At 45.4% G+C, this 26,578-nt stretch overlaps 1 protein-coding gene across 2 annotated transcripts in view; it reads right to left on the bottom strand.

Moving 5' to 3' along the window:
* Window positions 1-26,578, bottom strand: part of PTPN22 (protein tyrosine phosphatase non-receptor type 22) — a 62,920-nt gene that overhangs the window by 11,932 nt on the left and 24,410 nt on the right. The window contains exons 4-19 of one of the 2 annotated variants that reach the window (XM_029069948.2): window positions 26,409-26,504; window positions 26,184-26,222; window positions 25,624-25,695; window positions 25,450-25,509; window positions 23,396-23,538; window positions 22,830-22,896; window positions 21,607-21,684; window positions 19,612-19,704; window positions 17,447-17,523; window positions 16,474-17,303; window positions 15,587-15,664; window positions 15,322-15,452; window positions 8,508-8,535; window positions 6,169-6,252; window positions 5,324-5,436; window positions 4,337-4,367 (exon numbers count right to left, since the gene is read on the bottom strand). In XM_029069948.2, coding sequence (XP_028925781.1) covers window positions 4,337-4,367; window positions 5,324-5,436; window positions 6,169-6,252; window positions 8,508-8,535; window positions 15,322-15,452; window positions 15,587-15,664; window positions 16,474-17,303; window positions 17,447-17,523; window positions 19,612-19,704; window positions 21,607-21,684; window positions 22,830-22,896; window positions 23,396-23,538; window positions 25,450-25,509; window positions 25,624-25,695; window positions 26,184-26,222; window positions 26,409-26,504 — 2,020 coding nt within the window. The remainder of the gene's footprint in view (window positions 1-4,336; window positions 4,368-5,323; window positions 5,437-6,168; window positions 6,253-8,507; window positions 8,536-15,321; window positions 15,453-15,586; window positions 15,665-16,473; window positions 17,304-17,446; window positions 17,524-19,611; window positions 19,705-21,606; window positions 21,685-22,829; window positions 22,897-23,395; window positions 23,539-25,449; window positions 25,510-25,623; window positions 25,696-26,183; window positions 26,223-26,408; window positions 26,505-26,578) is intronic. The other variant, XM_029069949.2, reaches the window with a different exon arrangement.

The following is a 26,578-nucleotide window of genomic DNA, read 5'->3' as shown; positions in this document are numbered from 1 at the left end:
TTATGAGAGCTTGTACCAGCAAGGTAGCAGTTTGGATGGAGAGGAAAGGCTGGATCTTGGCGATATTGTGAAGGTGTTCGATCTGATTATCTTGTATCTACCCTAGTGTTTAGCACAGTGCTTGGCACACCGTAGCTGCCTAAATATTACCATTATTAAGATGGAGGCAAGGAAAGAATAATGGACTGAAGGAAAAAGCGTGGGCTTGGGAGACAGAGGACCTGGGTTCTAATCCCAGCTCAGCCAATTGCCTGCTCTGTGACCTTGGGCAAGTCACTTAAATGCTCTGTGCCTCAGTTTCCTCATCTGTAAAATGGAAATTAAATACTTGTTGTTCATCTTAGACTCTGAGTCCCGTGTGGGACAGGTGCTTTGTCTGATCTGATTATATTGTATCTCCTCAGTGTTTAGCACAGTGCTTGACACCCTGTAGGTGCTTAAATATTATTATTATTAAGACGGTAGCAAGGAAAAGAAATGTTTTTAAGAAATGAGATGGAATGATGTCTATGGCACAAGTAAAAAGGTTAGATTTTAAAAGCAGGCAAGACAACTTTTCTTAAATCAACTGAGGAAATGGGATTGTGGATTTGGAGCAGGAGACTGTTGAGAAGGGCAGGTTGGCATGTTTAAGAGTGGATTGGGGTTTTCAGAATTGAATCTTACAGATACTTAATCGTACGGGTTGGTATAATCCTCTTGAGGGCAGGAACTGACTTCTCTCTTAGGTATTCCAAACCCACAGTACACTTACTACAGAGCTAAGCATCTTGTGGACGCTCAGTAATTATCAGTTGAAAAACATATTTTACCAACTTCGCCCAGGTCTCTAAAGCTCTCGTTGCGGGAATGCTAATACTGAATTAGTAAATTACTGTAGAGGGAATTTCCCCTCATACAATATCTGTGGGATTTGTTTTCAGTACAGTGTAACAGAAGAGTAAGCAGTAGGCTATTATTACTAATAACACTTGGTGAAATCTGAAAATGTGTCACTGCTTTGCGTATTTTGTAAAATTAACACATTTGTTTCACAATATGTTTTGCTGTGACTGTTTTCAAAAGGAACATGTCTGAGGTTAGGTTTCTGGGTGTTTTAAATAGCACTCTTGTGTAACAGCATACTAGGATGGATAAAATGAAGCAAACATCGCAGTAATGCCTATAAAAGAGAAAGCTGGTAAGAAGAATCGAGCATGTACTTACATCTTTGGGCCAAAAAAGCCTCGTAGAGATAAAAACATGATCCTTAATTGAAATATAGAAAACCTCTCTAATTTGGATAAAACTTTCCTCATCTGTAAAATGGAGATTCAGTACTTGTTCTCCCTCCTACTTAGAACGGGAGCCCCTGGTGGGATAGGGACTGGATCCGTCTTGATTAATTTTTATCTACCTCAGTGCTTTCAACAGTGCTTGACACATAGTAAGTGCTTAACAAAAATAATACCAATGCCAATAATTAACAAAAATAATGAGAGAATGATCAACCCGAATTATGAAAAGCCTAAATTGTTGAAGTGCTTTTTTTTCTTTTATTTGAATGTGGTTTTTTCTTGTTCCTCAATTTTTAATATATGAGTTATTCAGCCTGGGTTTAAAAATTTCCCACTTAAAACCATGTTTCCAGGGAAGCAATAACTAAGAGTTTCTCAGAATAATCTGAAAAGTCATGGGCAGGGAATGTATCTATCAATTCTGTTATCTGTATTCTCCCAAGTGCTCAGTCCAGTATTCTGCATTCTTTAAGTGCTCAATATATACCATTTATTGATTTACTGTTGGTGTTACAGAGGACTCAGAAGGGCTCTCTCTTCTCTTTCTTTCTCACTCCACCATCTCCCCCTCATTTTTCTTCATCCTATTCCTTCTCACTTCTCTCTGCTTAGCAGACTCTACCCCTCAGTGAGAACCATTTTCTACAATAACTTATGTATTTCTACAATAAAATTAAATCAGAATTATCATGAATTCCAAATTAAAGAGGTTCAAATTCAGGAGATTTTCTGATATTAATGCAACAAAGGTGGTCACTTGTCTAGTTTTCAGCTGGTTTGTTCCTCGTCTGCTAATAGTATGGCACTGAACACCTTTAAGGGTGGTGTTTTAATTTTAATCGATCAATCAGTAGTATTGATTGAGCGCTTACTGTGTGTGGAGCATTGTACTAAGGACTTGGGAGAGTACAACAGAGTTGGTAGACATGTTCCCTGCCCCCTTAAGCTCACAGTCTGGAAGAAGAGACAGACATTGATATAAATAAATAATTTACAGATATGTACTCAAGAACTGTGGAGTTGGGAGTTGCGGGGGGGGGGGGGGGGGGGGGGGGGTGTCCTTAGGGCATGGATCCAGGTTGCATAGATGATGCAGAAGGGAGAGGTAGTCAGGGAAAAGAAGGCTTAATTGGGGAAGGCCTCCTTCACATCAGCTTCTCCTGCCACATCCTTTATCTCGAAAGCAGTACGCGTGTTCAGGGGGACTTGAGAGAGGAAGCAAAAGAGTCTGAGGCAAGGGTGGGGACTCAGGGGCCCCCCTTCCCATAGGCACACTCTAGGTACAGAGTTCTGTAGAAGGCTTTCTAGGAAATCATTACATTACGTTGCACAACCTCATATCTACCAACTCTGTTGTATGGTACTCTCCCTAACACTGAGTATGGTGTTCTGTGCACAGTAAAGCACTCAATAAATATAATTAATCGATCGATAACCTGAGTAATGTACAAAAATCAATCGATCGATGGTATTTCTGGAGCGCTAAACTCACCTGTGCTGGGCAGCAGTGGCACGGGAGAGAGTCGAGGGCAGAGACTCGAGTTTACTGTGCGGAAGGAGGAGATGGTAAACCACTTCCAGATTTTTCCCAAGAAAACTCTATGGATCCACTACCAGAGCCATTGCTGATGGAGGTGGGGGGTTCTGGGAGAGATGTGTCCATGGCGTCGCTATGGGTCGGAGACGACTCGACAGCATAAGACAAGACAATGTGTAGAGCACTGTACTAAGCACTTGGGAGAGTACAATAAATTGGAGTTGGTAGACACATTCCCTGCTCTCAAAGATCTTACAGTTTAGAGAGGGGTTTCTGCTCATCTGTTACTTCCACTGTGGCAAAGGCACATTTGCCCTCCCGCCTCACCTCTGCCAAACTAACTCTCTTCCCCTCTTCAAAGCCCTACAGAGAGTTCACCTCCTCCAAGACGCCTTCCCAGACTGAGCTTCCCCTTTTCCCTCTGCTCCCTCTGCTGCCTCTCTGCCCTCCCCTTCACCTCCCTTCTGCTAAGCCCCCTTTCCCCCCTTTCCCTCTGCTCCTCCCCGTCTTCCTTCCCCTCCCCTCAGCACTGTGCTCATCTGCTCATTTGTATATATCTTTATTATCCTATTTATTTTGTTAATGAGGTATACATCCCCTTGATTCTATTTATTGCTATTGCTTTTGTCTGTCTCCCCCGATTAGACTGTAAGCCCGTCAATGGGCAGGGATTGTCTCTATCTGTTGCCGAATTGTACATTCCAAGTGCTTAGTACAGTGCTCTGCACATAGTAAGCGCTTAATAAATACTACTGAATGAATTAATCTGGTATCTGAGATTCATTCATTCATTTATTCAATCGTATTTATTGAGCTTTTACTGTGTGCAAAGCACTGTACTAAGTGCTTGGAAGAGTACAATATAACAATAAACAGACACATGAGAGTGCTGTTAATGGCAACCCTGAACATAGCTAGTTTTCAGATGCATTTTCTGAACACATATTTGTGAGAGAGATGTTCAGAGAGAGATGGGTGGAATATATGTTTCAAGACCGGGCTGTTAATCAAGAATCCAGGAGTTCTAATTCAGTTTCCCTCCGAGACCTTTGACAGAGTAGTTAGCCTTTGGGTTTCAGTTGTCACATCTACCCCAGACTTTCTTACATTTATAGTAGAGGTCATAATATATTTTCCCTACCTTTCTCATAGGGATAGGGTCAGCCTTAATTTGATATTCTTAGTGTCCTGAAAGCATTCTGGTGTTAAGTATTATGTACAGATAAGGTAGTATTAGAACTCATTTTAACATCTGAGAATGAAGCAATAATCGACAAGTTCAGATAGGGCTGTAAATGTGAGAAGTACAACAAAATGCTTTAGGGGTTAGAAGACCCTTGTTTCTGCAGTTAACTTTATATGATCCTTGGTTAGCCAAATCTTTCCATACCTAGGATCCCTCATGCATAAAGTATGGATCATAATGCTTTCTTACCAAGTCAGGCTATGTGGAATAAATCATGAAATTACTATGCAGAATATGAAATTATACAAGCATCTCAAAATAACTGTAAATACTCACTCTTTTTCATATTGCGCAAAAGCTTCATACTCTGTGGGGAGAAAAGGAAATATATTCTTTTCATCATGAAGTTAAACTTGAACCAAGTAGAAAGAAAAGTGTCTTGAAAACAGAATACAAAGAATTCTTCATACAAAGAATCTCCTAGAGTTGAAAAGTAGTGCAAGTAAAGCTTCCTCAAAGCAGTGCAGAGACCACCTGGAAATAGCATCTTGGAAAAAAAAATCTGACCAGAACAACAATAGTAATAATATATGGTAAATGCTATGTACCAAGCACTATACTAAATACTGGGCCAGGTACAAGAGAATTAGGTGGGATACATTCCCTGTCTCACATGGAGGTGAAGGAAGACATTGCCCCCATGGGATTGTCTCTCTGATCATTATCTTTGTCCTCACATCTTTGGGTGCAGAATGGTATTTGTTGAGAGCTAACTATGTGTCAAACGCTGTTCTAAAAATAATAATAGTAATAATAAAGAATGGACAGTGGAAGCTATCTTGCCCAGCTCTTTACAGTCAGAGAAAAGTGAGAAGTGGAGCCAGGATGTCAGCTCCCCCTCTCGCCTCCTGTCATATCGCTGGCCCAGCAGGGTCTCATCATTCTGAGTGGGCTCTGGAGCTGGGCCAGAGGCTTGCCTTGCTCCCGGCTCCAGAGCCCAGTGAGGAGGAACTGTATTGCCTGCCTCATCCCTGGGGCTCATTGGAGCGCCTGAGGTTGCTCCGGAGACCAAGTGGGAATTGGAAGTCTGGAGCTGCTGTAGCCGGGCTATAGCTTCTGGAGATTGCAAAGCCTCCTCGTCCCAATTCCCATCCAGGAGCCATCAGATGCTGCCACTGCACTGCATCACCTCAATGGCCTTTAGCTCCAGATCTAATGCAGAAATTCCAACAGAGCCTTGGCTCCTTTATGGGGGAGAAAGAAAAAGTCAGCTCTGCAAGAAACCACTCGAAAATTCCTTCAACTCTCTCTCTCCGACTTTACCTTACTCCTCCTGAAGCCTTTTCCATTACTCTTTGATGAGTGTTTAGATGTTGTACTTTCTGAATTCCCAGGGCCGCTGGTGGAAGAAGTTTCTACGGGCTGGGCCTCCACACCTAACACAAGACAGTTGATAAAATACAGGCACATTACGTATGCATTTACATAGGCATTTGCATAATTTCTTCATTCACTCAATCAATGGTATTTATTGAGTGTTTACTATGTGTAGAGCTCTGTAGTTAGCGTTTGAGAGAGTACAATACAATAGAATTAGCAGACTTGTTCCTGCTTAAATGTGTATGCTTTTCTCAGTCAGTAATTTATTTTAACTTCTATAGGGTCTTTTTAGGCAACAGTTCTAATAATTGTAGCATTTATTAAGCACTTACTACATGCCAGGGACTGTTCTAAGCACTGGTAGATTAAAGATTATTAGGCAGGACATAGTTGCTGTCCCATATGGGGCTCACAGTCTCCTTAGGAGGGAAACAGGTCCACAGATTCACATTCTACGGATGAAGAAACAAAGAAGTAAAGTGACTTGCCCAAGGTCACACAGCAGATAAATGGCAGAGCCAGGATTAGAACCCAAGTCCTCTAACCCCCAGGCCCGTGCTCTTTCCAGTAGGTCATGCTGCTTCTCTAATGTTCTCATATTTCCTGTGCAGACTGATGTACTTCTCCATTGTACATTTGCTCTCCAAACATCCTGTATATTTCTTTATCTTTTCCAAAGTATGGAGTCCTTGTTTGGTTTGGTTTTACCGCCTTCTTAAATAGCACTCTTTCTAAAATGACAAATTTAAGCTCCTTTTGGGAGAGAAGGAGAAGATAATGCCACTTACAGTCTTCATCAGCAAGGAAGAAGGACTCCCGTGTTCTTTCTGGGAGTGGAGGAGGTGGGGAAGAAGAACTATCTCGACGTTTCTCTGAGGTAAGAAAAAATGAAAGAATTCTTTCAATCAGTAGTTAAATGGTATTTATGTACCAAACACCAAGAAAGCGAATGAATAAGTTTCCCAAACAAAATGAGGTCCTGCTCACACTACCCCAAGTAATAGGGCCCCAACCACCAGAGGCAACTCATTTCCTGCTCAAATTGAAAACACAACTAAGCACTAGGGTTTGTTTCATCTCCCACATAGACCACTTCAGTTTGGAGGTAAACTGAAATAATCAGCTGAAGCTGAATGGTATCTACTGACCGCTTGCTATGTGCAGATCATTGCATTAAGTGGAAGTGATCACTTCCAAGGAGACAATAATACAATAAGATTTGATTTTTTACTCTTGACTACAAATGGGAAGAATCAGAGCTGCATTACATCACCCTTCCATTTGGCATTTTATGAATGGAGTGTACAATCCTGTCTATCTGAATTGACTGGGAACATTATGGATATGCAAAAATCCATAGAGCTCAAAGACATAGGTTGGTCCCTCTCCCTTTACCCAGCTTGGACTCCCCCTTCTTTCTAGTCAGTCAATCAGTCAGTCAGCGGTCAGTCAATCGTATTTATTAAGTGCTTAATGTGTGCAGAGCACTGTACTAAACTCTTGGAAGAGTACACTATAACAATATGAGACACATTCCCTGCCTACAGCGAGCTTACAGTCTAGAGGGGGAGACACACATTAGTAGAAATAAAGAAGTTACAGATATGTATATATATGTGTGTGCAGCTCCTCCTTCACTTTACACCTGCCTCCTTGGCCTACCCTCCTCATTCTACTTTCTCTTATCCTCAACACACACACACACACACACACACACACACACACATTCAATTATTTGTCTTTTTCACCCTGCCACTTGCTACTCCAGGTTATCCTTATTTCTCCTGCTAGCAATATTTGTAAATATTTTATATTTGCTTGTCTCCCCCATTAGAGTGTAACTCCATAAGGGTAAGGATTATTTGTTTTGCTTTGGGCGTGTTCTCTCTGTTGCTTAGCATAGTGTTCCACACGCAGTTGAGACATAAAAAATACAATTGACGACAACGATGAACACAACTGTTCATGGAAAGCAACAACCTTCCTCATAAAAAATATTGAGGTATATACTTCTACTCCAAACAGATGATGGGAAAGGAAGAAGAAAGACCACACATTTGTGCTTCAAATTTGAAGTATACACTATGACCGGGAAGATTTGAGAGTCCTCTCCTAGTTCTTCTACCTCTCTGACTTGAATGTCCCGCTGGCACCTCAAGATCAAAATGTCTGAAACTGAACTCCTCATCTTCCCTCTCAAATCATCTTCTTCCCCCAACTTCCCATCACTGTTGATAACGCTACCAACCTGTCTTGTCTCAAAATCAACCTTATTTAGTCAATCACCAAATCCTGTCAGTTCTTTCTTCACATCACCTCAAGATTTCACCCCTTCCTCTCCACCCAAATGGCTACTCTGCTAGTTCATACACTTGTCATATCCCAACTCAGCTATTCCAACCGTCTCTTCTCAGACCTCCCTGCTTCCAGCTTTTCCCCTCTGCACTCCATAGTTCACCGACGCCTGGATCATTTTTCTAAAACGTCAGTTTGCTTATGTTTTCTCACTCCTCCAAATCTTCCAGTGGTTGCGTGTTCAATCAGTCAATGGTATCTGAGTGCTTACTATGTGTAGAGCGCTGTACTAAGCATTTGAGAGAGTACAATACAGTAGCATTGTCAGACACGTTCCCTGCCGACTGACTATTCCCCTCGACATCAAGGAGAAACTCCTGACGATCGACTTTAAGGCACTCAGTCAGCTCTCTCCCTCCTATTTACCCTCTCTCCTCTCCTATTACAACCCAGTCTGCCCACTATGCTCCTCTAAAGCCAATCCACTTACTGTGCCCCATTCTCATCCTGTCCACTTGCTTCCACCAATGTTCTCCCTGTTCTCAAAGCCCTTCTAAAAACCACATCTCCTGCAGGAGGCCTTCTCTCAAATAAACGCTCATCAGTGGCATTTACTGCGCGCTTACTGTAGGCGGCTCACTATACTAAGCCCTTCGGAAAGTAAAATAAAATAAAGGAGCTTAGTCTACAGAGGGAGACCGATATTAAAATAAGTTACAAATAGGACAGTAAAATATTATTAATTGATTAAACTATTAGACTAAACTCATACATTATTAGGGTTGATTAGAGAATGGGCAGCATTTTGGTAGGAGTCAGACTTAAGTTTTACCTGATTTGGGAATCCGTAGTCTAACGCTCTACAAGGAAACAAAGAGAAAACATTTGAAATATTGATTCCAAGTGGAACTGCTTCCGATTCAAAGTAGGAAGTGATTAATTTGCATACGCACACCCACACCTCAAGAAAGAATGAGGGGTGGGCCCAGAACCTGCCATTTTTCTTGATTCACCAAAGAGATTCATTCAATAGTATTTATTGAGCGCTTACTATGTGCAGAGCACTGTACTAAGCGCTTGGGATGAACAAGTCGGCAACAGATAGAGACAGTCCCTGCCGTTTGACGGGCTTACAGTCTAATCGGGGGAGACGGACAGACAAGAACAATGGCACTAAACAGCGTCAAGGGGAAGAACATCTCGTAAAAACAATGGCAACTAAATAGAATCAAGGCAATGTACAATTCATTAACAAAATAAATAGGGTAACGAAAATATATACAGTTGAGCGGACAAGTACAGTGCTGTGGGGATGGGAAGGGAGAGGTGGAGGAGCAGAGGGAAAAGGGGAAAATGAGGCTTAAGCTGCGGAGAGGTAAAGGGGGGATGGCAGAGGGAGTAGAGGGGGAAGAGGAGCTCAGTCTGGGAACGCCTCTTGGAGGAGGTGATTTTTAAGTAGGGTTTTGAAGAGGGAAAGAGAATCAGTTTGGCGGAGGTGAGGAGGGAGGGCGTTCCAGGACCGCGGGAGGACGTGACCCAGGGGTCGACGGCGGGATAGGCGAGACCGAGGGACGGTGAGGAGGTGGGCGGCAGAGGAGCGGAGCGTGCGGGGTGGGCGGTAGAAAGAGAGAGGGAGGAGAGGTAGGAAGGGGCAAGGTGATGGAGAGCCTTGAAGCCTAGAGTGAGGAGTTTTTGTTTGGAGCGGAGGTCGATAGGCAACCACTGGAGTTGTTTAAGAAGGGGAGTGACATGCCCAGATCGTTTCTGCAGGAAGATGAGCCGGGCAGCGGAGTGAAGAATAGACCGGAGCGGGGCGAGAGAGGAGGAAGGGAGGTCAGAGAGAAGGCTGACACAGTAGTCTAGCCGGGATATAACGAGAGCCCGTAATAGTAAGGTAGCCGTTTGGGTGGAGAGGAAAGGGCGGATCTTGGCGATATTGTAGAGGTGAAACCGGCAGGTCTTGGTAACGGATAGGATGTGTGGGGTGAACGAGAGGGACGAGTCAAGGATGACACCGAGATTGCGGGCCTGCGGGACGGGAAGGATGGTCGTGCCATCCACGGTAATAGAGAAGTCTGGGAGAGGACCAGGTTTGGGAGGGAAGATGAGGAGCTCAGTCTTGCTCATGTTGAGTTTTAGGTGGCGGGCCGACATCCAGGTGGAGACGTCCCGGAGGCAGGAGGAGATGCGAGCCTGAAGGGAGGGGGAGAGGACAGGGGCGGAGATGTAGATCTGCATGTCATCTGCGTAGAGATGGTAGTCAAAGCTGTGAGAGCGGATGAGTTCACCGAGGGAGTGAGTGTAAATGGAGAACAGAAGAGGGCCAAGAACTGACCCTTGAGGAACTCCAACAGTTAAAGGATGGGAGGGGGAGGAGGCTCCAGCGAAGGAGACCGAGAATGACCGGCCAGAGAGGTAAGAGGAGAACCAGGAGAGGACAGAGTCCGTGAAGCCAAGGTGAGATAAGGTATGGAGGAGGAGGGGATGGTCGACAGTGTCAAAGGCAGCAGAGAGGTCAAGGAGGATCAGAATGGAGTAGGAGCCATTGGATTTGGCAAGAAGGAGGTCACGGGTGACCTTAGAGAGAGCAGTCTCGGTAGAGTGGAGGGGACGGAAGCCAGATTGGAGGGGGTCTAGGAGAGATTGGGAGTTAAGGAATTCTAGGCATCGATTGTAGACGACTCGTTCTAGGATTTTGGAAAGGAAGGGTAGTAGGGAGATAGGACGATAACTGGAGGGGGAAGTGGGGTCAAGAGCGGGTTTTTTTAGGATGGGGGAGACGTGGGCATGTTTAAAGGCAGAGGGGAAGGAGCCCTTGGAGATTGAGTGGTTAAAAATAGAAGTTAAGGAAGGGAGGAGGGCAGGGGCGATGGTTTTAAGAAGGTGAGAGGGAATGGGGTCCGAGGCGCAGGTGGAGGGGGTGGCACTTGCGAGGAGGGAGGAGATCTCCTCTGAGGATACTGCAGGGAAGGATGGGAAAGTAGGGGAGGGGGTCGTTGGGGGGGAGGGGAGAGGCAGAGGGGTGACTTTGGGGAGCTCAGACCCGATCGTGTTGATTTTCGTGAGGAAATAGGTGGCCAGATCATTGGGGGTGAGAGATGGGGGAGGGGGAGGAACAGGGGGCCTAAGGAGAGAGTTAAAGGTCCGGAACAATCGGCGGGGGTGACGGGCATGGGTGTCGATGAGGGAGGAGAAGAAGCTTTGCCTGGCGGAGGAGAGGGCAGAGTTAAGGCAGGAAAGGATAAATTTGAAGTGTGTGAGGTCGGCTTGGTGCTTGGACTTTCGCCAGCAGCGCTCAGCAGCTCGAGCATAGGAGCGTAGGAGGCGGACGGAGGAGGTGATCCAGGGCTGTGGGTTAGTGGAGCGAGAGCGGCGGAGGGAAAGGGGGGCGAGAGAGTCGAGATGAGTAGAGAGGGTGGAGTTGAGAGCGGAGACCCGCTCGTCGAGAGTGGGAAGAGAGGACAGGGCAGCAAGGTGAGGAGAGATGCTATTGGAAAGACGGATGGGATCGAGAGAGCGGAGGTCTCTGTGGGGCAGTAGCGAAGATTTGCAGGGGGAGGGAGTGTGAGAGATGAGGCAGGTGAGAAGGTTATGGTCAGAGAGAGGGATTTCAGAGTCGGTGAGGGAGGAGATAGTGCAGCAGTAGGAGATGACGAGATCGAGGGTGTGACCGAGTCGGTGAGTGGGCGCGGTAGGGTGGAGGAGGAGGTCGGCAGAGTCAAGGAGGGATAGCAGGCGGGCGGCAGAGGAGTCGTCGGGTACATCCGTATGGATGTTGAAGTCTCCAAGGATCAGAGTGGGCAGAGAGAAGGAGAGAAGGAAGGTGAGAAAGGGGTCAAGGTGGTTGAAGAAGTCGGAGGTGGGACCGGGAGGGCGGTAGATGACGGCGACAAGTAACTGGAGTGGGTGGTAGAGGCGAATGATATGGGCTTTGAAGGAGGGGAAGGAGAGGGAGGGGGGAGGAGGGATAGTGCGGAAGCGGCAACGGGGCGAGAGGAGGAAGCCGACGCCTCCTCCCTTACCGGTGAGTCTGGGGGAGTGGGAGAAGGAGAGGCCTCCGCTGGAGAGAGCGGCGGCGGAGACCGTGTCTTCGGGAGAGAGCCACGTTTCCGAAAGGGCGAGGAGGAGGAGAGAGCGAGAGAGGAAAAGGTCATGGATGAAAGGTAGCTTGCCTGTAATAGAGCGGGGGTTCCAGAGGCCACACTTGAAAGTAGCTGTGGGTGCAAGGGGAGGAGGGGGGGAAGGGCGGGGGGAGGGGAGGGTTTGGATGGGAAGGAGGTGGCGGGGCCCTGGACGAGGAGAGGGGGATGTGGGGTGGCGGTGGGACAAGAGGACTGGGATGGGGCATGGGTGGGGAAGAGATGTGTGCTATACAATGCTATACACTCTTAATTAGTGATTTAATGCTCCGTGGCACTTAGTCCTTGACAAAATTCCAATCTGAGTAATTATTTCCTCCCAATTTAGAATTTCCCTCTGTAGGTTCAATCAGAGAGGTTGTTCTTTACTTCCTCTCCCCAAACCCACTTAGGCAAACTGCTGAAGTAGAAACATCACATGTCATTGATGTGAGAGCAATCCCTTCTTAATCTGTTAAATGCTTTGAGGCCCTGCAGGATGATGAACAACATATGAATGCATGCTCTTATATGGTGCTTGTTTTGCAAAGGATAGGACACTCCAACAGACATGAAAGACATCCCAGCAAAGTTAAGCTAATATTGTGTACTAGAAGACGGAGTGAGAATTGGAAATCTGTTTTGGGATTTTATGGCATTAGTGCCCCAAAAATGCACAGGGAAAGAGTTATAATGAAGTGAAATTAGGTAAAAAGAACCAATCATATTTACTGAGCTCTTACTGAGTGCTAAGTACTTGGGAGAATGCAATATAACAGAGTTGGTGGACACGTTTCCTGCCCACAGTGAACTTACAGTCTAGAGAGGGAGACAGACATTACTATAAATTATGGAAATGTGCATAAATGGGCTGAGGGAGGGGTGAATAAAGATGTGAAAATCCAAGGGCAAAAGAAAATTGTACAGTACAACCCAGATATAATGATATTTTAGGGTTCAAGGAATACCTCCGCTATAATTGAGTGTCTTACAAAATGGACAGTTACCTGTCACAGCGTCCTACCTAGCTCCAGTTTTACTATTTTGTTTTTGCGTGGGGTTATGAAGGAGAAACAAAATGTCGCTGTGCATCTATCCCTAGCTGCCTTGCTGTGGCTATTCTATGTGGCATTTAAGGGCTCAAACGTCTCAGGGTTTTCCTCTTTCTACCTCCTGTAGTTATCATTATGGTATGTGTTAAGTGCTCGTTATGTGTCAGTCGCTGAACAAGTTAGTCATATAGGACACAGAGCCTGTCCCACCTGGGGCTCACAGACTAGGGGAGGGGAGAGGTGTGGGGAGAGGTGTAGTGAGAGGTGTGGGCTTAATTCATTCATTCAATAGTATTTATTGAGCGCTTACTATGTGCAGAGCACTGTACTAAGCGCTTGGAATGAACAAGTCAGCAACAGATAGAGACAGTCCCTGCCGTTTGACAGTCTAATCGGGGGAGACGGACAGACAAGAACAATGGCAATAAACAGAGTCAAGGGGAAGAACCTCTCATAAAAACAATGGCAACTAAATAGAATCAAGGCAATGTACATTTCATTAACAAAATAAATAGGGTAATGGAAATATATACAGTTGAGCGGACGAGTACAGTGCTGAGGGGATGGGAAGGGAGAGGGGGAGGAGCAGAGGGAAATGGGGGGAAAAGAGGGTTAAGCTGCAGAGAGGTGAGGGGGGGTGGTAGAGGGAGTAGAGGGAGAAGAGGAGCTCAGTCTGGGAAGGCCTCTTGGAGGAGGTGAGTTTTAAGTAGGGTTTTGAAGAGGGGAAGAGAATCAGTTTGGCGGAGGTGAGGAGGGAGGGCGTTCCAGGACCATGGGAGGACGTGGCCCAGGGGTCGACGGCGGGATAGGCGAGACCGAGGGACGGCGAGGAGGTGGGCGGCAGAGGAGCGGAGCGTGCGGGGTGGGCGGTAGATAGAGAGAAGGGAGGAGAGGTAGGAAGGGGCAAGGTGATGGAGAGCCTTGAAGCCTAGAGTGAGGAGTTTTTGTTTGGAGCGGAGGTTGATAGGCAACCACTGGAGTTGTTTAAGAAGGGGAGTGACATGCCCAGATCGTTTCTGCAGGAAGATGAGCCCGGCAGCAGAGTGAAGAATAGACCGGAGCGGGGCGAGAGAGGAGGAAGGGAGGTCAGAGAGAAGGCTGACACAGTAGTCTAGCCGGGATATAACGAGAGCCCGTAGCAGTAAGGTAGCCGTTTGGGTGGAGAGGAAAGGGCGGATCTTGGCGATATTGTAAAGGTGAAACCGGCAGGTCTCGGTAACGGATAGGATGTGTGGGGTGAACGAGAGAGACGAGTCAAGGATGACACCGAGATTGCGGGCCCGAGAGACGGGAAGGATGGTAGTGCCATCCACGGTGATAGAGAAGTCTGGGAGAGGACCGGGTTTGGGAGGGAAGATGAGGAGCTCAGTCTTGCTCATGTTGAGTTTTAGGTGGCGGGCCGACATCCAGGTGGGAGACGTCCCGGAGGCAGGAGGAGATGCGAGCCTGAAGGGAGGAGGAGAGGACAGGGGCGGAGATGTAGATCTGCGTGTCATCTGCGTAGAGATGGTAGTCAAAGCCGTGAGAGCGAATGAGTTCACCGAGGGAGTGAGTGTAAATGGAGAACAGAAGAGGGCCAAGAACTGACCCTTGAGGAACTCCAACAGTTAAAGGATGGGAGGGGGAGGAGGCGCCCGCGAAGGAGACCGAGAATGACCGGCCAGAGAGGTAAGAGGAGAACCAGGAGAGGACGGAGTCCGTGAAGCCAAGGCGAGATAAGGTATGGAGGAGGAGGGGATGGTCGACAGTGTCAAAGGCAGCAGAGAGGTCAAGGAGGATCAGAATGGAGTAGGAGCCATTGGATTTGGCAAGAAGGAGGTCATGGGTTACCTTAGAGAGAGCAGTCTCGGTAGAGTGGAGGGGACGGAAGCCAGATTGGAGGGGGTCTAGGAGAGAATGGGAGTTAAGGAATTCTAAGCATCGATTGTAGACGACTCGTTCTAGGATTTTGGAAAGGAAGGGTAGTAGGGAGATAGGGCGATAACTGGAGGGGGAAGTGGGGTCAAGAGCGGGTTTTTTTAGGATGGGAGAGACGTGGGCGTGTTTGAAGGCAGCGGGGAAGGAGCCCTTGGAGATTGAGTGGTTAAAAATAGAAGTTAAGGAAGGGAGGAGGGCAGGGGCGATGGTTTTAAGAAGGTGAGAGGGAATGGGGTCCGAGGCGCAGGTGGAGGGGGTGGCACTTGCGAGGAGGGAGGAGATCTCCTCTGAGGATACTGCAGGGAAGGATGGGAAAGTAGGGGAGAGGGTTGGTGGGGGGGAGGGGAGAGGCGGAGGGGTGACTTTGGGGAGCTCAGAAAGGAGGAGAGGAAATAGCTGAGATTCCCACCAGGAAGCTATTTTTTCCCTTGAGGAAAATGTGTGGTCCCTAACTAGAAATTTGATATTTGCTGTGCTATTTTTTTTTTTTACTTTAGCAGAAACCAAGTGAAAAATACACTGGGTTGATAGTCTAACCTGGAGATATTACTAAATTTACCTTGCTGGGCCTCATTCTGACTGAATCATCAGATGCCTTGGATTCAGCTACTCCACTCCATTCCTGAGAGGTTCCAATATTTAGCTTCTCAGGTGGTGGCTGAAGTTTGAAAGCTTCCTGTGGAAATTCTTCTGGAAGAAATTAAATGTTGATAATACTTTCCCGTTTCTCCCTCGGAACCGTAAGTGATTGAACACCCATACACAGGACGCCAACCAGAGTCGTGGTGACTTAATTTCTGTGTCACCTTTCCTTCGGTACTCACCAGCTTCACCAGTCACAATAAATGATTCAGGGGTTCTCTCAGGCAAAGGAGGAGGAATGTCTTCTAGGCTTGGATGCACTATCAATCAAAATGCCAGAGACATGGATGTAGTTATTGGAGTTACCTAATGGAATTCCCTTTAACTCAACTTCCCTGATCATTTCATTGATAATTCCCATTCGCTAAGAAGCCCAGACCCATTAACTCAGAAAAGTAAAACAAGCTCACTGACTCTATTCTAATTCTCCCCCTTCAAGTAGCTTAGTTACCCCCAAAACTATGGGAGGCCTCAAAAATGCATTTTATAACTTTCCCTGCGCACTGGGTATAGCATCACAAACACACCTTATTTACTTGACTAATCTTAGAGCTGTTGTCTACACAATTATTTTACATTCGCTGAACTTTTATTTTATATCGTATTGGCTTGCATTATTTTCCTCAAAAACTGATCGAATGTTTTATCTCAAAAGGATCTTAAAGTGAAGCACCACAAGGTGGCATAACTCTCAACTGATATTACAATCACTATAGACCAGAAATAGTTACATTTTCTCTTCCCTCCCCCAGACCCCGTCCCCGACGCCGAGAAACGATTGTGAGAATTTCTAGAGAAAGAGGACTGCCTTTAAATTTCAAGACAAATCTAAGCATTTTAAAGCAGCTCAAAGGAGGAAAGGACTTCTAGATAAAGATTTTATTTTAATTTTTAGACCCTTGGCACTGCTGGTCTGAAGAGTTGGGGGTTTTTATGGTTTTTCTTAAGCACCTACTTTGTACCAGGTACTAAGTTCAGATACTACTTGAATTTTGGGGATTGGGAACCATTTCTCCTACTGAAATTCGATCAATCCTAGGATGATTGCTAGACTTTTATAATAACTTACCTTCTATTGCGGCCTCTCTGCCGACAGGTGGGTGCAAATAATTGGCCTGAGGTTCGGATGCTGGAGAGTGAAATGGCATGCAGTCAGAGATCTGAGCTTTAGAAGTTGTAGGGGACAAAGCAAAGGTAAAATCAGGTCCATTTGTCTCTTTAGAGACCTCAACACACATTGGAGATCCAGGATCAGTGGGAGGTGATGGTGAAAAATAAGGATCTTCTGCTGAGGAAGTATAAGGATGTGGCTTATAGGTATCATGAAAATGATATTGGGGACCACAGGCACCAGGCAAGCAGTGTTGAGAGCCACATGGCACTGAATAATTTAGTTCCACAGAAGAAGAACCTAGCTGCTTCTGAGTCTGTAACGCCTCGGAGAAGCAAGAATCGCTCAACTGAGATCCCAAGGGAAGCAACGGATCTTTCATCTCTAATTCCTTAGCTCCTGTCTTCTGGGTCGATTCAGAGGGAGTAGATTTGGTCCGTGTTAATGGTGCTTTTACAGTGGTAGGTCTCTCCGTTGCATTTGCGGATTCTGAGTTAGGACAGGCCTTAGCCAAAATGCATGTCAAGTCCAAACTGTGATGCTTCTGGAGTGTTTCCCCAATTAGTAGAGACACCTCCGTGTCCCATAGCCGTCGTGCTTTAGCATTTTTTTCATTGTCATGGTTTCGTTCCAAGACTTCAAGAGAAATGCTCTGTCTAACAGGATAGAGATTGGATCCTTCACTTTCATGAAGTTCAGAGGTATTAGAAGTGCAGGATGAGGTCTGTTCTATGTCTTCTTCCACCACACTTTGGTTCTGTTGGCACATCACCTGCTTCTCAACTGCACTGTAATGGAACAAAATGATAAGCATAACAAAATGATAACCATAATCCTCCAAAGAGGCACAGTAATGATTCACAAACATAACTTCTTCAGCCCTTCAGATCAATTTGGTTCCTATTTTGACCAAGGATAAAACTATACTCACCTGCCTGGTAGTTGGAGAGAATAAGGATCTGCCTCGGGAGCTGGACTTTGTTCGACTACTGGGTGGTTTACTATAGTCTGTGGAAAAAAGGAGGTATAGCTTGGATTTTCATGAATAAATTTCTCAAAAATCTCTATGGTGAATCATATAGAGAAATTTCTAAATGAAAAATTTCACAATAGGGATTAAAGAAAAAACAGTGTGGTGGAGGGTCTCAGTCAATACTTCGAATAAAAAGCCCGAACTTTACAGAAAACTATCCCTGTTGAACTTAAAAATGTTTCCTGATAACTAGACTCCACCCTCCTCTCTCTGTACTGTCCTTTATTTCCATCAAATGGACATTCCCTCTATCCTCTTTGATTGCTTTTTCCACTCATACCACTGTGCCTTTTTCTTTGTCATTTGTCATTTTATAGTCACCAATTCACTTCTCTCCTGTACAGTTGTGTCTCGGACTCTGAGCTCCAAGGAGCCTGAAATTCTTCTCCTTTAAAACTCTGCACCCTACTGATTTAAGGGAGTTTTTTGTATGTAGGTCCTTGTCGGTTACCCTGTTTTAACGTTTTAGTGTTTCATCCCTCCTTAGGTGAATGTCACCTGTCCTCCCTCCCACTTAGACCGCAAACCCTACTTGGGGCAGGGACTGCATCCAACCTGATGAACTTGTTCCTTCCACAGTGCTTATTACAGTGCCTGGCACATTGTAACCACTTAACAAATACCATATTTATCATTATTATCAGTTTCCTCTCCCAACTTATATTCTTAGATGGGAGACCCATGAGGGCCAGGGACGGTGTCTAATTCCCACCTCTGTCTACTCTCCCATTGCTTAGTACACTGCTCCGCACTCAGAAGTGCTTAATAGTGCTATTATTCTTCCTCTTTTGAGTCAAAGTACAAGACCTGATTCCTCCCGTGGGGGTGGAACAATGTCATTGATCAGAAAATACAACTCACGACATCTAAGCTTTTTCCAACAGAACTTTAACTTCATCATTGCAAGTTAACAAAAGAGAATGCTCTTTACTGTCATTCTCCTGTTACCAATTTATAAATCCTGTAACTAGAGGGGAGAAGAGTCAGGGAAGACCTTCTTAGTTTTGTATAGTTCCTAGTCCACTGAATTTAATGAAATGGTACAACACCTGAACCCCTGGAAAATCTCATTTTTCTGACTAAGCCCTCATTCCCCCTTCCCGCCCTCCCTTTTGCAACACTTACGCATTTGGCTGTGTGACCTGTAAGCCTTTCAATACTCACCCTGGCCGCACAGCGTTTACTTACATTTCCGTGTGCTTTACTATTTCCCCTGACTAATTTATTTTAATGCCGCTCTCCCTTTGTAGCCCATAAGCTTCTTGTGGGCAGGGATTGCGTCAACCAACTCTGCTGTGATACACTTTCCCGAGCGCTTGGTACAGCGTCCTACACACAGTAAGCACTCAATAAACACGGTGACGGACCGATAAGCATCGTTATGCTGACACCTAGAAGTGTCCCTCTGTCTTGGGACACCAGTCTGATTTCTGGTTCTTGACCTTCAGTCTTGCTCATTCTCTACAATCAGATCTGTATTGGGTCAAGCAAAATGAGTTTGATAGTCTATGTACTTCAGTTAAGAGCTGTTGGGCTTTGTCAAAAGTGTCCTCAAAGATCAGTCAGGCCTTTGCCGTCGAGATAAGGTTTGGGCAGGAATTGCAAAACCACATCCGGACTCAATTGCCTCTCTGCTTCGGTGTAAGCCTGACCACTTACTTCCAACCCCCACTCAACTGTCTGCGTTTTATGAGACTAGAATTCACCACGGAAAGTCACAACCTTAAACTCTTGATTTTAAGTTGAAATTAGCATACAGGGCTAATGGATGCAACTCAGACTGTCATTTTTTTGTTGTTGTTTTAAAGGTTTTTCAACAACACCCCCTCCCCCCCCAACCCCAGTCTGTAAGCCCCCTCTGCATAGAGATTGTCTCTCTTTTTTGCTGTATTACACTTTCCAAGTGCTTAGTACAGTGCCTCGCACCCAGTAAGTGCTCAATAAATACGACTGAATGAATAAGTGAGTTTTCGAAAATGCGTAATGATGAATTAAGTCCTCTGAGAATTTGAATACGAGACAAAGCTAAAAGGCAAAAGGAACGAAAATGCTACGTTACCTACCTCTGTACTGGCCAAATCCTGGGAATCTGTAAGTATTTGTATCTGTCTTAAAAAGAGCTCTGTGACAGCATTGTAGACCAATTCGTATTGTTCCTAAAAAGCAACCGAAAATAGTAAAAAACAAATGAAAAAACCATGGCACTGTAGTGTAAATTAGAGGAGTTACAATACCAGAGGCTCATAAATGAACCATTGTCACGTGCTAAGATCTTCCTCAGGATGCCAGGTTGTAGGTAACAGCAGGTGTTTGAGATTTGCATAGAAACCAGGGTGCATTCATTTAACTACGAAGAATGGATTTTTCCAAACTCTGACTTTATTGAATACTAGCTACAAAGCTTCCACATGGCCCTCCAAAATTAATTTTAGCTGGATCTCAACATAAGCATCTGTATCACCCAGCCATTGACAGGTGGCTGAGTTTCAACTTGAAGCTTTTAAAAAGAGGAGGGGCAGAAAATAAAACTGGAAACATAAGACCAACGAGGCTCCATTTCCTGGGTGGCAGTTGGAGAAGTAACAAAAGCAAGAGTGACTATGATCACTGAGTTATTTGTTCCACTGGCTCTTTGATGATATGAATAGAAAATATTCAATCTCCAAATCAGATCTTTTTAGACTCTCTGGGTGAGGAATACATTTCCGGCAGGATTCGGCTGGGAGTTCTGAAAAAAATATTTTATGGAAATATTTTCTTCTTCAATGTTTGACCGTATTCTTAAATTGCAATCATCTGCCTGGACCGATTCCTTTCAGAGCTAACAGTAGAACCATCTCAATTTTAATTAAAACTTTCCCCCTTCTCAAGTGAAAGATAGAAAACACCCACAGTCATTACATAGAATACTGGTTTGTTCCACCACCTGTTAATGGAAAAAATCTAAGCCCCAGAGGAAGGCAAACTGACAGGTTTATTTAGCAATTGCTCCTTCTTATTTGACTTTAATCTGTCAAATTGCTTACAGTTTTTAGCTTAAAATATCCGTCCAGCATTAAAACTGGAAAACAGAACTCCTTATTCCTGGATCTGGCTTCGACTTCCTATGTGCAGCTAAGAATTTGAAATTGTTGGCATAAAGATATAAAAAAATTTCTTGTCTATTAAGAAAAAATAGTGATCCATTTCTCCCCAAACCCATTCTAGAGCCATTTAGAAATTGCATCCATATTCAACCAGTCTGCCAGAGTTTGAGAGACAGACCTAGTAGTATGTCCCAGTGTGTTAGTTTCAAGCAGTGTGGCATAGTGGAAAGAACATGGGCCTGGGAATTAGAAGACCTGGGTTCTAATTTCCAAAATGGGGATTACGACTCTGAGCCCCATGTGGGACAGGGACGGCAACTCACCTGTTAACCTTGTATCTACTCCAGCGCTTAAAACACTGCTTGAGACATAGTAAGGGGTTAACGAATATCATCATTAATTAATTCATTTCAAAGGGACCAAAGTTTTCCATCAGAGACAAGAACATGAAACACCAGAGAGGCTGTTTTCTCCAGACTGTGGTTCCCTTTGAATAGGGACTACCTTGCTTTTTTAGAATGCTTTTATTTTTCCAAGATGCTTTCATCACAGTTATCTGATTTAATCCTCCCAACATCCTTGTGAGATTACTTTTTTAACGATTGGAAGGTGCAGGGGGAGGCCAGTAGGCATGCCTGTTTCTCTGAAAGCACCACTTACACTGCTCAGAATCAAATGACCCAGCCACTGACTTGAAACAGAACGGCCAAACAGCTCACCAAGTTTTTCCAACATGTTTTGTAAAAAAAAAAAAAGGCTGTGTTTGTGTCCCAAGGATTCTCAGAACAGGAAAGCGTAAGCAACAAGAGGGAACTCAGAATTTTGGATACTAAGAGCCAGAAGGATATGTGGAAATGAGAAAGCATTTAGTGACAGTGACACCGTAAAATGAAGATATGGAGTACTGACTTCACAGCCAAGATAGTGAGTAGGAAGTTTCAGATCCCCTGGTTTGTTGACAATAGTTCATACCTGAGTTTGCACTAATGAAGGCCGCTGTGTTCTCATTTCCTGAATCAAGCTAAAAATATTGAAGTTCACTGGGATTATCTAACAAATAAAAGAAAAGAATATTTTACTCCTTTTGATTTGATCTTTGTTAACCAACTGCCCTTCTTCCCATTTTCTCTGCTTTATTCCAGCTGAGGAATAATAATAATGTTGGTATTTGTTAAGCGCTTACTATGGGCAAAGCACTGTTCTAAGCGCTGGGGTAGACACAGGGAAATCAGGGTGTCCCACGTGGGGCTCACAGTCTTCATCCCCATTTTACAGATGAGGGAACTGAGGCACAGAAAAGTTAAGTGACTTGCCCACAGTCACACAGCTGACAAGTGGCAGAGTTGGGATTCGAACTCATGACCTCTGACTCCAAAGCCCGTGCTCTTTCCACTGAGCCACGCTGCTTCTCTATGTGGCTCAGGACCACGTGTGACATACTTAGAATCTTTTTGAAGTGGGAGATGGTTCTCACCACGGACACAGGCTGCAGTCATGACACCGGGATTGGAGATTACCAGGGTTCGGAACACAAGACTGTCACAAATCCAAGTTTTTAATGCCATATCAGTTATGTCCTTTAGCAAGTGTTCATCAAGAACACATATACAGAGAAAGTATGGTGGATAACAAAGTTAGCAAGCATAGCAGTTCTCATGACAACTAGCTTAACTCAGGAAGCAGTGGAGTCCACACCCAGCTGAGAGGAGGAGGCAGTTTAACAAATTGTCAAAATCATTTTTCAAACATTAAGGGTTTGTCAAAACAAAAACACAAGTCCAGGCATATTTCCATGGTCTGTCATGCTGGGAAGGTGATGGAGCTGCTGGTAGTAGAACTTGAAGTTACAAAGTGAGAGGCTGAAAACACAAGCAGAACACTGAACAGAAGGAAGTGAATGTGCATCTGAAGCAGACAAGTGAAAAATGGCAAGAGAAGCTGCTACTGTCAATATAAATTCAGGAAAGACCCAGAGAGACTCGGGTTTGGAAGAACCAGACAGATGACAACAAGGGCAAGATTCCTATGGCTAAGGCAGTTGGAAAGTCGCTGTAAATCAATCAATCAATGGTATTTATTGAGTACTCACAGTGTGCAGAGCACTGTCCTACCCGCTTGGGAGAGTACAATACAACACAGCAGGCAGACATGATCCTGGCCCACAAGAAGCTTATAGACTGTAAAGAGAAACTCACCCCATCTTTCAGTAGCTTCCAGGTATAGTCAATGGCACAGATAACCCCAGTCCTTCCGCAGCCAGCACTGAAATTTAAAAGCACAAAAGTGTGAAAAATTGAAGAAAGGGGATCCTAAGTATTGTGATCCAGTGTCGGGAGGGGTATGGAGGCCACGGAAACACTGAAACGGTGATAGATCACAGCCAATTCTAGGTAGTTACTGATCATCAGACTTCTAGAAAGACCGAGCCTCACAATACAGCCTAGTCCTTTAACTTCTTAGGGTGTCGAGTCCTCTCCCCGCAACGGGTTTAACAAGCGCTTTATCAAAAACATTTTTAAAATACCAAGCGAAACATCCCATTCAAGTTTCAGCTAAAACAATTTGCTCACGACACCAGGTTTTCCCTCTCCTCCCCTCTGGTTTCTCTACATTATTCCTTGCTGCTTATCTACAGAAAAGGAGATAGCAGCTAAAGGAAACTGACTCCAACACCCTCCAATCTCACTTGCACGGTAACTCCCAAGGCCTACAGCATCAAATCTTTTCCAGGTAAGACATTCGTTCTTAAGCAGCATTGTACCTGCAGTGAATGCAGATGGGGACATTGTCATCCTCTTGGTAACATCTCATTTCCCAGATGAGCTCAAGGATGGGGTCTATGGATGAAGGCACATCATGATCCGGCCAGTTCTTATAATGAAACTGATAAATGGTTCGGGTTTCCTGTGAGAGAGGGCCAGAAAGGAAGAGGAATTGTGGGAAGGTGTAGGAGGTTCCCCAAACAATCAGCCACACTCAGCCCTGAGGTCTGGATGGCCCCTGCAAAAAAGTTATACTTCCCTTTTGCAATAAAGCATGGGACGGCCTGACTGCAATACCCAGGGGAGCCTACTTATTGCCCCTTGCAAGGCCTGTATTTACACATATTCCTCAAAGCCCTCTCACTTCTATTATTTGGGCTAGGGTGACTAACCTTTTCAACTCCGAGTCTTAGGAGAATTAACAGGGAAGGGGAATCCTTGCTTTATCTTGCTCTAAAATGGGGTCAGCAATTTCTGTGTGCAGAAGAGTCCAACAAAATGACCGCCCTCTGTGCAATGGGATGATGTTATTCTGTCACGCCGTGCCCCGAAGCCACTGCTGCTCGGTAACAACGCTTGATGCTGGCTGCGAGGCTAACACCCCCTCCCTATCACACAGTTTAAGCCCTAGCCAGGAAGGGGTAGATAAAGGGGAGGTGGGGGAAAGGGGTGGCATAACAGACTGGCACCAGCACCAGTGCCCACATCAACAGTTGCCCCCATCAGGCCTCGGTGTATCCCTGTCTCCCACAGCTGGAAGGATTGGTGGGATGATGCCAGCTGGGATCAGTCAATGGTATTTATTGAGCACTTACTCCGTGCAGAACACTATACTGAGCGCTTGGAAGAGTACAGTACAACAGAGTTGGTAGACATGTTCCCTGTCTCTGAGGAGCTTATGATTTAGAGGTGAAGAGAGACATTAACATAAATTACAGGTATATAAATAAGTGCTATGGGGCAGAAGGTGGGGAGATGCGAGAGCAGAGCTGACCCTGAGGTGTCCTGGGTATATTTAAAAATCCCCATCTCTCCCTGATCTAGTCCATAGGAATGTTCGAGGGGGTACAGTACCTCCTTTTCCTCTCTAGGACTTGGCCGTGCTTCCTACTTCCAGAGAGTACAACAGAACATGTCTCCTAAGTCGGTAAGGTAAGGTGGGGAAGGAGGAGAGGTGGGGCAGGTGGAGTGGCAGGCGGAAGAAGGGAAGTGACCTACTCTGTGGATCCATCTTACAAATCAGTGGTCAGTGGTTTCCTGGGAGTGACTTGGCTACAGCAAATTCGGCAGCTGCGGCCCAGAGAGGCTGGAGGGGAGGGGGGAGGGGCCGTGGTCAGCTGGCCGGGCGACTGCTCTACTCTCAAAAATGTCTGGCAAAGGTGCTGTGGCAGAGATAAGGAGATCAGGCAGAGTCACCAGCTCCTCTGAGCAGCCACGGGAAGACACCTGGGACAGTCAGCCTACCCAGATGAGTGACTCTCCCTCCGAGAGGGGCTGGGGCTATAGCTTGTGAGTCGTAGGTTGCAGACCTCTGCTTTAAAGGCTTTTCCACAGTATTCCCCAAGCTTTATATATTCTGTGTTCCTTAGTATCTCTGCAATTCCAACCTCTTTATTCTAAGCCTCGGTTTTCCTGGAGATTGATTCACTGTGCTCTCAGAATAGAAGACCGAATTTTTAATCGCACTTAAAACAAAAGGCGTAGGGATGCAAAGTGATCTATTTTGCCGAATTTCTCCTCCATGCTTATCCTTCCTCAATCTCCCTTGTCCTCTCTCACACACATGCACGCACACACACACGTGCTCGGGTGCACACAAACACACTAAGAAGTCAACGTTCTTTTCTATTTGGAGGACAGGAATAGCCGATCGCAATGAAGGAAATATCACTGTCAGGCTAAGTATTCTGGGGCAACGATGATCCGGTCAAAGGATTTGCGTGCAGCAAGTGCTCAATAAAGATGATTGTTCTGTTATACTAGAACAGGGAATGGCAGCTCATATTCTGGCTCACTGATGGGAAAAGAAAGCGGAGAATCGTCTCAGACTTACACTATACAACTTTGCTTTTAGCGTCCTGACCACATAATCCGATTTTTTCTCTTCAGCTTCCTAGAGAAGAAAAGGGTTTGAAAGTTGGTACCATCTAGAGACACGATGCTTTCATTTCTTCAGTGTGACCATCACCTACAGGAGCATGAGAGGAGGAGTTGCCAGCATACTCACACAGGATATGGAAAAGGGCCCAAACTGCAGAACCGTCTCTCCCAGCTCAGGCCAGTAGCGCTCACACTTTTTCTGTGGCACGAAACAGAAAAGTGTTATTTTCTCTCTGGCCTTCTGTTTACAACTCCCCGCATCCTGCTACAACCTTCGCCTTGGTAAGAGACAAGTTGAGCTTAACGGCAAACCCTAAGTGAAATTCTCTGCTTCCTGTCCCAAGGACTTTTCACTGACATTGAGCCATTTGGGCCTCAAACCCAGATTTCCTGTAGATTCTTGAAGTTTGGGCGAGGGAGGGAGTGTAATGGAGAACTCATTGATGGGAAAGGGATTTGGGATAGGAAAATAATTTAGAATCCCTAAACCAAGCCCTAAGAAAAAGGAAAGACAGGCTCTTTTGATAACATTTTTAATCCTGGGTATCTTCCTGCCCGACCCCCGAAATTGTCCTGATAAAGCAACGGGGCCCATTTAGAGAAAGTCCCACCACTGGTTCTTTCTCCCTTTCCTCCTCCACTTCTCCATCTCCAAGATAAAGGACCCTCCCGTTCAAAACGACTCACCTTTCCCATTTCAAACTCCATGCATGCCATAACTATGATCTGGAGGAAGGAAGCAGAACGAAACTTGAGAATTCATCTAGTGGATCTCTCGATTATCCCAGGAAGCTCTGGGATCAGCAGATAATAGGGAAACTCTTGACAAGAAACTGCATTCCCCAGTCCAACACTCCCTACTGGGCTGGAGAAATCAGTCACAGAAGCGCAAGCTACCTGGGACCTACCTACCAGGACACTGTATTCCCAGATCATCCTCCAGAAGTCCAGAAGCGTAGTAGATAAGGGACCTTGGGTGGCAATATAGGCTCTAGGCCCATACACTCCCTAAAATGAAATCCAGATTCAGGAGCAGGAACCTAAGTGCAATGTTCTCCAACATCCCCCTCCCCGTCTCCGAG

This window comes from Ornithorhynchus anatinus, chromosome 7 (genome assembly GCF_004115215.2).
Source record: "Ornithorhynchus anatinus isolate Pmale09 chromosome 7, mOrnAna1.pri.v4, whole genome shotgun sequence".
NCBI classification, from domain to species: domain Eukaryota; kingdom Metazoa; phylum Chordata; class Mammalia; order Monotremata; family Ornithorhynchidae; genus Ornithorhynchus; species Ornithorhynchus anatinus.
The sequence above is the reverse complement of the archived record's forward strand: the minus strand, read 5'-3'. Positions and strand labels throughout refer to the sequence as shown.